We start from the raw sequence: 11,133 nt of genomic DNA, 5'->3' as shown, positions 1-11,133 counted from the left end.
CGCCCCACATGCACACACACGCACACGGGTGCACACGCACCGAGTCCCTCTCCCCTCCTGACCACACAGCCGCTCTGCTCCTCCGAGCCAGGTTGGAAAGGGTCTCTCGTCCTCCAGGCCCTCTAGCAGCATGCCTGTCCCTCTCCTCAGTCTCTCCTCCTAACTGTCTTGTTCGTTTGGGTCCTGACAAGATGGGGGAGACACGCCAGGCTGGCTGGACTCTGCCCCGTGGCTCAGGACACCGAAGGCACAGCAGAGTGCGGCTCCTGGCACGGCCTCGCAGGCCGTGCTGGGACTGTGCTCCACTGCCTGACACTCTCAGAGGAGGGACCTGAACCCACAGGGGGCAGGGCGGCTGTGTTCACCCCACACCCCGCAGCAGCCGGGTCCACTGAGGCCCAGGTGAGCGGCAAGGCGAGGTGGCCACTATGACGATCCAGCTGAGGTGGGTCTGCTTCTTAGGTTGGAGTCCCTGCAGCAAGGGGGGCTTATGTGTGGCCTAAGAGCTAGTCCCACCCCAGGACATTGGCAGAGAAGGCCCAACAGGGGCCCTGGCCTGGGCTCTAGGGAGCCAGCTCAGGAGCCTGTAGTTCTTCCTGTGCCAGAGATGCCCCTTCTCATGGCCTCTGACCCAGGAGCCGACCTGGTGCCTTCAGAGCACCGGCCTGGAGTGGGCAGGGGCCTTGGTGCTGCGCCTGGGGTGCTCCAAGTTCCAGGAGACCTCATAAGTGACTTCTCTGGTCTTTATTTTTATTTTTTATTTATTTATTTTTTTTGGAGAGGGTTTTGCTATAGTGTGTGTGTCCTCACCAGAAAGACAGAGAAACAGAGAGACAGAAAGCGAAGAATCATCTCCTAGGGGGATGGCCACACCACAATCCCTTCTCCTCCATTCTCCTCTTGGGATCTTGGACATGCACGCACACATGCCCGGGTCCAGGATTCGAATTGCGATAGACTACATGGGAGTCCAGCGACATAGCCATTATGCCAACTGCTGGTCCCTGGCCTTTAAAGGAGCCACAGGACTCTGCCTAACCTCCCCACCTAGCCCAGGCCGCAGGCCCTCCAGGTGGAGAGCAGGGGATGAGAAGGAGCCTGCCCCAGCTCACCCACCTACTTCCTCCTTGTTAAGATGAGCACCAGCCTCTTCCCAAGGGGCCCTGGGGGAGACCCCCAAGTCAGCACCGCGCTAAGAAGGCGGGTTGGAAAGGGGCAGAACAGGAACCACTGGTTTCCTACCGCTGGGGAGAGCAGGTGGGAAGGGCCTATCAGTTCCAGCAGATGGGCCCTGAGGTCTGGGGGCGGCTGGCAGGGGCCCCACCAACCCTCAGCCCCTGCTGCTCTGCTATCTGCTCCTGGGTCCCGGACGCCCATTGCCTGAACCATCTTGTCCCAGAGGAAGCCTGGGTGACAAAGTCGACAGCCCTGGCTCCGTTGCAGAGGAAGCTGCCCTCGGGAGCTGCACGTCCAACCCTAACATCCTCTCTTCTCCCTGAGCCTGGCTCCTGACTCGCCAGCTCTGATCTTGCTGTGAAGCCTTGGGCCAGCCGGCTGGTTTCCCAGAGCCTCAGTTCCCTCATCTGTACGGTGGGAGTGTGGTCTCACAGCCCGGAGAGCAGACTCCAGCTTGCTAGGCGCAGTGACAGCATCAATCCGAGCCTCAGTCTCCCTACCTACCAAGTGACTCATGACTCTGAGTGCTCCACTCCCATTGGGTCCCATCCCCTTCCCAGGTGTCTCTGTGTTCACGGCTCCCAAATCGAGAGATTCCTCCATACCGTGCTCAGCTGGGCTAGACCCCACCAAAAGTCCAAGAGCCCTCAGTCCCCCATTCCCACTCTACCCTCCACTCGACAGCCACACATATGTGTACACACCCCAGCCCTGTCCTGCTGGCCCGCCCCGGCTGGGTACCTGATGCCCGGTGGAGGGATAGCTCCTGGTGCAGGTCCTCTTTCGGGATCCACCTCAGCGGCTTAAACTGCCAGTCCCAGCCCTGCTGTCTGCCAGGCAGGCTCGTGAGTGTGGGAGGCTCCAGCCCCGGCTCCTGCAGCAGGGCAGGGCGGGCACTGAGGAACCGGGGGAGGGGCCGGGGTGTGTTTGATGGGGGACACCCCCTCCTGGCCTCGCAGGGCTCCTCCCTCCTCTCTGCGTTAGCTGGCTTGCTGGGCTTTGAGATGACGAGATATGTGAGTCACGGACTTCTCAGAGGGCGGCCGGCTGGGAGATGGCAGGGCTGAGAGCACCCTGGTGACCCTGGGGGATGCCCATGACTCAGCGCCCACGAGGGGGGACTTCAGCCAACCCCTCACCCAGAGAGACAGGTGCCAGGCTTTGGGAATAGACACCGAGGATAACTGCTTCCTCGCCCGCCATCTGTCACTTCCCCAGGGCTGAGTGCCCAAAGTTCCCACAAAGAGGCCTGGTTGCCATAGCAACAGGCCACTCGGATGCTACACCACCCCACCCCCCACCGCCCCGCTAAGGAGACAACTGCCCCTTCCTGAAGGACAGTCCAGCCTCCTTGGCAGCGGTGGAGCCAGCTCTGACCGGCAGAGCGGAAGGCACGCTGGGAAGAAGGGGGTGGCGGTCAGGCTACCTGGCACAAGGCCAGCCAAGCCATGCACCACTGACCACTGACCACTGCCCTGAGTCCTCTCTGGGCCTCCATCCTCACAGCCAGGGGCCCATCTCAGTGCCCCCACGCACCCTGCATTTCAGGATTCCAAGAGTTAGGCTCTGGATTTGGAGACTTCGGGGGCTTCTAATGGCCTCCTGTAATCTGGCTGCTGAGGCCCAGGGGAGACTGAGGCCCAGGGGAGGAGTCGTTCGCCACAGCTTCGAAAGCTCAGAGAGGGAAATTGGGAAAAGGGCCGATGCCTTCATGCCCTGTCAGAGTCTCTCTCCCGCTGCCTCCAAGATCCTGGGTGCTGAAGGCAGGACACAACTCCTCCAGTCTGGTCTGCCCTGATCGTGAAGGAGGGAACCGCTTCCCACAGCAGGAGTGCTACAAGGATTTCGCCACAGAGCACAGCGAGGGGAAGTGGTGACAGCATCGGTAATAACAGCAGTAAAAATAATAACCATTACGTTTACTGGCCACTTACCGCATTCCAGACCCTTCCCTCACGCCTCTGCACGGCACGCCGCCCGCCAGCCCGGCGGTGCTAAGGGATAAAGCGTGCTGCTCAGACAGTCCCGGGCACTCAGTAAACACCCCCACATGTGCTGATGGAGCACGGATGGCGCGGTGCAGCCCAGAGAAGGGAATTCACCTGCCCAAGGTCACACAGCTGGGAGGTGGTGGAGCTGGGCTGGGAGCCCAGCCGTGGCCTCACAGCCAGCTCTCCTAACCAGTCCTCAGTCCACCTCCCCAGGCCCCCAGTGTGGGGTCTGTGCCAGGCAAATGATCAGGGAGCTGTCGGTCCCTCTTCTTGGGCAGGGACCTGTGTCCTGAAAGAGAGAGCCTGCAAGGGCTGCCCAGTGCCACGTGGAGACAGCACACAAGGAAGGTTTTCAGGCAGCCTCGGAGGCGGGGGTCCCTGAAGGTGACCCGCACTGCTCACCTGCCTGCCTAAATCAAGCTGCAGAGGGAGGGAGGGCTATAAAGCCACCTGTGGGTGCAGAGAGGCTGCGAGGCTGGTCTCCAGACAGCAGTCCTGTGCTCTCCATGGCAGGAGCCCTGCTGTCTAGGCTGGGGGCAAAAGCCTGGGGCAGGTGGGCACGGCGGGCACTCCATTACTGCAGGGCAGGAGGGGCCAGCCCACACCAGGGCCTTGCAACAGGGTGCAGAAATGAGCTTACCAGGAAAGTGTGTGTGTGACGGGGATCCCTGCCATGCCATGTCCTGGGGCCAGTTGCCACTTCCAAGCCTCAGTTTCCCCAAAGTTGGTCCTTCAGGGCCAACCTCAGCTGTTCTCCAGGTGCCAAGCCATCAGGGCAGCCGTCCCCCTACACACACACACCCCATAGAAGATGCTGGCCAGGGGGACACAGATGGAGAGTTGAAGGTGCCACTCTCTCTGCAGGTAGCTGAGCGAGGGACCCTCACCTGGAAGAGTCATGGGGAGCTGGCTTGCCAAGCTCTGGGCTTCTCAGAGACCTACTATGTGTGGGGCACTGTGCCAGGCTTGGGGGGTGGGGAGAAGCTGGCCCCAGCTCTGAGTTCAGCGGGGAAGAGGAGCCTGGCTCTCATCTGGGTCACTGCTGGGAGTCGACTATTGGCACCAGAGAGCCTCTGAAAGGGCTCCAGGAGTCAAAAGAGAAGAACAACATGACATGCACGGACTGTGCACTGCCGGTCCTAGGAACAGGACCAGCGAGACGCTCCTCGGTCCGGAGGGCTCGCCGTGAGACGAGCTGCTCTGTGGGACTCGCTGTCATTCACGCTCGCAGCCCACCAGGCAGGAGACTGGTCAGAGGCCGGAAGCAGGACTGAGGCGGGGACAGGGGCGAGCGGGGGAAACGTCAGAAACTCCCCTGAATGCAGGGACCACAGGACGGGGTGCAGATCTGAGAAGCAGAAAGGGACTGCCCTCAGGCAGGCAGCTGGGAACAACAGGTCACTGATTTGGCGCTGAAGGGCTGGGGTCCCCAGACCCCAGGGAAGTGACCAAGGCCAAGATGGGGAGGAGAGCATAGAATGCTGGAGGCGTAGGGAGTTTTGTTTTTGTTTGTTTGTTTTTGCTTTCTCCTAGAAAGAGTTTATTTTTTTTCTATAGGTCACATGTACTAACTAGAAGGACAGAGAGACAGAGAGACAGAAGTCACTGCAATCTTCTCCGTTCTCCTCTCGGGATCTTGGGCATGTACACACACGCGGCCAGCGTGAATTTTAAGCCGCTGGGGCTGGGATTCGAACCCCAGTCAACTACGTGGGAGTCCAAGGGCTGGGGTCCCCAGACCCCAGGGAAGTGACCAAGGCCAAGATGGGGAGGAGAGCATAGAATGCTGGAGGCGTAGGGAGTTTTGTTTTTGTTTGTTTGTTTTTGCTTTCTCCTAGAAAGAGTTTATTTTTTTTCTATAGGTCACATGTACTAACTAGAAGGACAGAGAGACAGAGAGACAGAAGTCACTGCAATCTTCTCCGTTCTCCTCTCGGGATCTTGGGCATGTACACACACGCGGCCAGCGTGAATTTTAAGCCGCTGGGTCTGGGATTCGAACCACAGTCAACTACGTGGGAGTCCAGCGATGTAACCATTAGGCCATCTGCTGGCCTTGGGGTTTGTTTTAAGGAGCAGAAGAAAGAAGAGAGCAGGGGAGCCTAGTCTCTGGGCTCGCTCCCGCCTCTGCCAGCAGGGTGACTTGGGCAAGCACCTCTCTATCCAGCCACCTCCTCTCCTGTCAGTTGGGACAAAAATAGCACCACCTACTGGGCCATTAAATGAGGCCACAAGCTAAGGTTCATGCCAGGCCTGGCTCGGATGAGCGGCCCTGACACATTCAGAGCAGGCTGGAAAGGAGACCGAGATGGTGCTGCCAGGGAGGAGGAGGCAGACCTACAAGAACACATGGGCCTCAGGACAGGGACAAGAAGGCAGGCGAGTTCCTTGTCTGGGTGACTGAGGCCCGGGGAGAGTAATTAGGAGGATGTGGAGGGGCTGGGAGGCTTGTGAGGGAGTCTCCAGCCCCCGTCCTATCTCTGGGCCTCCAGCGGAGCTGCAGTTGAGTGGGAGTTGTGAACATGCAAGAGCGGTGCCCACCTATGCAAAGGGTGAGAGGTTGGGTTTTATCACACGAGAGCAGTTTGCATCCAGGCATCCCCCCTGCAAGCTGAGTGATCTTGTCAATCATTGGGCACACTGCCTGGCACACAGTAGGTGCTCATAAAACAGTAGCCGAAGTCATTATCATCCTTAAAGTCACTGCAGATGCTGAAGGCACAGCCCTCCACAGTTTGCACAGCCCTTCGGATCCTGAATCTCCTCCACGAGGCAGTGACAATCATTCCCATGAAACGGAGGTGGAAACTGAGGCTCAGAAAGAGGACCTTCTCAAAGCCTCCCAGCAAGTGGGAGTCAGGCCCAGAACCCAGGACTCGTGATTCAGAGCACATGCTTCATGGCAGTGCTCCCAGCCACCTCCCTGCTCATTCCCGTGGGAAAGGCTCCTGGTCACAGGCGTGGGGGGCAGCCGCCGACCCATGATAACGCCATCGCCCATCCAGCCGCCCTAGGGCCTTACAGGGCTGGGGTTGCCCATGTGACTCAGCCACCCTCACAAAGGGCGCTGTGTGCCTGCCGGTGCCCAGGGCCGCCTCCCCGCTACCTCCCACTGCTATCCCCCAGCTGGGGACAGAGCAGGGAGCCTGCAAGGTGGGGAGAAATCAAGGGCCATCCTTGGCCGGCCATACAAATGGGACAAGTCTTCAGGAGCTCAAGCCCAGACTTGGGGCGTGAGGGCTGGTGCCAGCCCAGACAGTGGAAGGAGAGCCAGACAAACAAGGGCAGGGAGCACCAGGCCCACGTCTGTTTTCTGAGACCTTATTTGGAGTTCGAAGGACAGACTTGATGCACTTGGCTCTCTGGGGGGGGCGGAGCCCGGGCAGGTGCCCCGCCCACTTTACCTGCCCAGCATTTCAAAATCACTGGGGCTTTTGGTCAAGGAAGAGCTCCTCCCCGAAGCCAACTGAGCTCCTGTAATCACACCTGGCCAAGGCACCAGCCTCTCTCCACCCCTCCCTAAGGCCCCAGACTGGAGCCCACAGGCCCCTATCCAACTCTAACCCTGTGCCAGGCAAGTGACCTGCGTTTTCTCCTACAATCCTGCCACGGGGGCTTTGCCTCATGTGCCAGGGGAGACTGAGGCTCAGAGAGGCAGAGAGCCAGCCCCCAGGGTCACACAGGGTTTGAGCCAGGACCTGACCGAGCCCAGTCTCCTCCCCCAGCACTCTTCCTGGTTGACCACATGCCAACAAGAAGTGGCCTTGGCCTGAGGCACACAGACTCTTCCTCCCCCGTGGTCGCTGCTCCTGCCCTGCCGGGAAACGGCCACTACCAAATGCCATTCCTCAGAGTTCAGGCTGGCTGAGCCTCCGAGGGCCACCCCACTGACCTCCCCAGCAGGCGGGCACGCCTGGGTGCCCAGCTGCCCGAGAGAGAAGTACACAGAGTGGCTACCCCCCTTCCCAGGCATGACGGAACGTCTGACCCCCAGCCCAGTCCCCCAAGGGCACGTGGCAGGAGGTTGGGTCCAGCCAGAAAGAGCCTGGAAAGTCACCCTGGCATGCCCCTGCCTCCTAGTCTTCAGAAGCCCCCAAGCCCAGGGCTAGGTTGGGCACCTCTAGCAAGCCCTCTCCCAACCCCTGTCACATGCCTGCCAGATGGAGTCTCCCTTGCAGGGTGCAAGACTGGCATGCAGAGGCTCGGGTTCCTCAGGTGAGACTGCCTGTCTCTGGGGCCTGGGCCCTTCTGCAGCTCAGGGAACTGGACTTAGGTGGTCATGATGGCTGCTTCTCACTCTGCCTCTGGAGCCTCTCCTTGGAGGGTGACTCCTGGGAGGACCCCAGCCCCGCATCCAGCTCAGAGGCAGCCCTGTCTGGGAGAGCTGCAATGATTGGGGGTATTCCAAATGGCCCCTCACCCTACATGGACTCCTCCCTGCATGGTCCCCAAAGCCCCCTGAATAGCCAGCCATGGGATCTGCCGTCAGAGTGTCCGTATTTGGCCTTCCTGTGCCTCAGTCTCCTCGTGGGTTAGGTGGGCGTGACAGCCCATCCACCAGGCCTTTGGTGGACCTGGGGACTGCAGTCAATCACTGTCAGGATCCCATCTTTGGTTTAGCATCCTCCTCCCCAAGTTCCCTTGTCAAATTCAATTTTCTCTAGCTGGGAGTCTGGCAGAGATGGCATAATGGTTACGTCATTATGTAGCTGGCCACGGATGGAGTCCCAGACCCAGCAGCTTAAAACTCACATTGGGTGCATGTGCATGCATGCCCAAAATCCGGAGAGGAGAATGGAGAAGAGATTGCAGCATGGCATCCCCCTGGAGGGGAGGGTTATTTCTTACTTTCTGTCTCTCTGTTTCTCTAACGAGCACAGGCAACCTCTAGCGAAAGTCTCTCTATCAAAAAAAAAAAAAAAAAAGGTTTCCAATCCTCTGTCAAAGCCTCCCTTCTAAATGAGAGGGCCCGGAGTTTACATGGAGTCACCAGGGTCCCCCACTTGCAGGTCATCCCACCTGCCCCTTCTGTCAGCTGCTCCCTCCACCCTGGCCTGTGAGGTGTGGGTGGCTACTGCTCCAATGCCACACTTGAGCCAGATGCCTGTGGTCAGGCAGGGAGGCATCCTCACTCCTGTGCCAAGGAGGCCAACGAAGCTCAGAGAGGTTTAGTGAATACCAGCAGGGCAGCCCAGCAGTGTGCAAGGATGGCAGCCCCAGCTCCGTCCTGAGGGGGCCAACATGCCATCTTACTCAGAGTCCCCAGGGCCCAAGACCTCAGCTTTGAGACCCCTGTGTGCTCCGCCCCATCCCTGTGTACACACACACACACGCACATACACACACACACGCACGCACGCACTGGTTGGTGTCCAGAACACAACGTGTTCAAGTGTTGGCTGCAGGAGACCCACTTGGGGAGTCATAAAGAGGGAGCCTCAGTTTCCTCTCCCAGAACCCAGGCCTGCTGCAGCTTCTCTTCGATCCAATAGAGCTGGAGTAGAAACTACTTTGGGGCGCCCAGTCCAATACCTCCCCGAAGTGCTTTCTGCTGCCTGAGTCTTGGCCCCAGCAGCCAGGGAGCCCTCAGGGTCTCCCCTAGAGTGCTGGGGCACAGATGGTGTGGGAGGCATAATGGAGCGATGATGACAGCCACTCATTAGCAGGGGGCGCTAATTAACAGGGAGCACAGCACTGAGGGCCCATTTGCTGCCCACGCGCCCCAGGGAGCGGAGTTGGTGCAGGCCAGACCCCCTCCTGACTCCAGCCCCACCTCTGTCTGGCCGGATGGGAGACTCAGATTGCAAGGCCCACTGCCCCGACCTCCCTCACTGTACAGAAGGAGGAAAGGCCCAGAAGGAGCTGAGCTTTCCAGGGTCCCACAGGAGGCAGTGGCAGGGCCTGGCCTTGTCCTCCACCGTGCCTCTATCCCAGGGTGTCTGCGGTCACCATGCAGTTGCACCATGGAAGCTAGGTCCAGGCGGGGGACAGGGGGTGGGGAGGGAGACCACTCTAACCTCCCCCTCTCCCCGTGGGCCCAGGGATGGGGGGAGCGCTGTGCTGCTGGCCAGTGTGGGCTGGGGAGGGTCGGAGGGACCCTTAGCTGGAAGTCTACCGGGCACCAGCATGTCCCCAGGCCTGGGCCTGTCCCCAGTCATGGAGCAGACTGCTTTGTCCTCCTTGTCAAAAGTCAAACAACCTGAACCAACCTGCTCCCAAACCGGTTTCCCATGGGATCTCAGGAGGAAACAGGCTCAGGGCACTAGGAGGCAGACAGGAGGCGTGGGGTCCCAGCCGCCTCCCATCCAAGCCCCAGCGTCCACAGCTCACCTCCGCCCTGCACTCCGCGGTCTCCTCCTCTGAGTGCTGGAAATGCATTGCGCAACTGCCGGCCTCCCCGGCCAGGCCGACCCGATGAGCATGCCAGCCCACGCTCTGGGCAGTGGGGTACCCTGGCACCACCAGGGCCTTCACAAGGGTGCCCTGCTGCCCAGAACCCTGAGCGGCTGAGGGCCAGGCCACACACGCACACAAGTGTCCCAAGGGCATGGAACCAGACCTGAGGGTTGCCGAGGTCGCGTGGGCCAAGCTGGCACGCACCTCTCTGACCTCTCCCACACCCGGCCCCCAGTCTGAACAGCAGCCTCTTACCTCCAGGTCCCGGCAGGCCCCTCAGCCGATGGTGCCAACGCTCCTTCTCCGCCCGTCTTCCTCCTCCTCCCTGGGTGCTCAGCGGCCTAGTCGGGCCTGTCCCAGCAGGTGGCCCCAGGTGAGGCTCCGCCTGCCTGTCTGGCCCCACTTCCGGCCACCCCGCAGCATGGCTGCCACCACCCTCTCTCATCCTGGGCTTCACTGGAGGGGCTGACCTAGCCCTTTGAGTGCCGAGCGCCCGCCCCACCTCCCCTGCTCAGCACCTCCCCACCTCTCCCCTCTACACCCCTGCTGCAGCCCTCCCTGGAATCGCACCTTGGCCCCAGGAAACAGGGCGTCTCTGTCTCTGAGGCTTAGTCCCTCTCCCCTGGCTCTGGGCTGGTGGAAGGAGGGTGCTGCCCCCTTTCCTAACTTGCCAACTCCGTTTCCCCTTGCTGTCCGGAAGCTCAGGCCCCACCTGAATCCTGGCCCAGGCTCACCTGCCTATAATAACAACAAGCTGACAGCCAACAGCTGGCGGGAGGCAGGAGGCCAGGGTGGGGCGCTGGGAGATGGGGAACCCCATCTCAGCATGCCCAGCTCCCATAGGACACAGTTCAGTGGGGGAACAGAGACCAACAAGGGGTGCAGGCAGGGATGGGAGCCTCTTCCTGGGGAGGTTTTGGTGGCAGCTGCCCTGGGTGTCCTGGGAGGGTGTGGTCCAGGCAGCCTCTACCCCTGGGCACACCCCTGCCACACAGAGGACTGACTGCTCCTGGCCTGCAGGCCCCGCCCTGCCTGCCTGGCCCCTGCTCCACCATTTCTGAAAGGGGAGCTGTTCAAGGTCCTCCCACCCAGGAACCCACTCCGTCAGGTGGCCTCTGATCCCCACTGCAGCTCCAACACGGAGAGTCCAGCTGGCCGAGCCAGCTCTGTCGAAGGAGCCATCCATCCAGTCGCTGATGCATTCCACAAAGGCCTGGCGGGAGACTCTGCGTGTACACAAAAGCACTGCTGGGACCTAGCCTCACCCCCACACCCCTCCATGTCCCCCCACACACACTCTCTGCCACCTGAGACCAGTCGTTCTGTGTCAGAGGACTTCCTCCTCCGTCAGCCCAGCCAGATCGCCAAACCTAAGTCGCAGCCGCAGGCCTGGTACAAACACGTCCTGGGTGCCTGGGACTGAGGAAGAAACGGAGGGTGAAAGGATGGATGCAGCCCTGCAGGTAGCAAATGTTTACTGAGGGCCTACTGTGTGCTAGCACTGTTCTAGGCTCAGGGAATACCAGCAAACGGAACACAGGACTCACTGCCTTCTTAGAATTGTGGGAAG

At 60.3% G+C, this 11,133-nt stretch overlaps 1 protein-coding gene across 3 annotated transcripts in view; it reads right to left on the bottom strand.

The window, feature by feature from the left end:
* The window catches only part of ADGRG1 (adhesion G protein-coupled receptor G1), a 42,923-nt gene extending 32,900 nt beyond the window's left edge, over positions 1-10,023 (bottom strand). For 2 of the 3 annotated variants that reach the window (XM_006148428.3, XM_027771850.1), the window contains exon 1: positions 9,819-10,023. In XM_006148428.3, the coding sequence (XP_006148490.1) occupies positions 9,819-10,008 (190 nt within the window). In that variant the 5' untranslated portion in view covers positions 10,009-10,023. Of the gene's footprint in view, positions 1-40; positions 194-9,818 lie in introns of those variants that run through there. The other variant, XM_006148432.3, reaches the window with a different exon arrangement.
* Between the last annotated feature and the right edge of the window lie 1,110 nt (positions 10,024-11,133).

This window comes from Tupaia chinensis, unplaced genomic scaffold, assembly GCF_000334495.1.
Source record: "Tupaia chinensis unplaced genomic scaffold, TupChi_1.0 Scaffold000235_1, whole genome shotgun sequence".
Taxonomy (NCBI): domain Eukaryota; kingdom Metazoa; phylum Chordata; class Mammalia; order Scandentia; family Tupaiidae; genus Tupaia; species Tupaia belangeri.
Note: the sequence above shows the minus strand (reverse complement) of the source record. Positions and strands in the feature narration are given on the sequence as shown.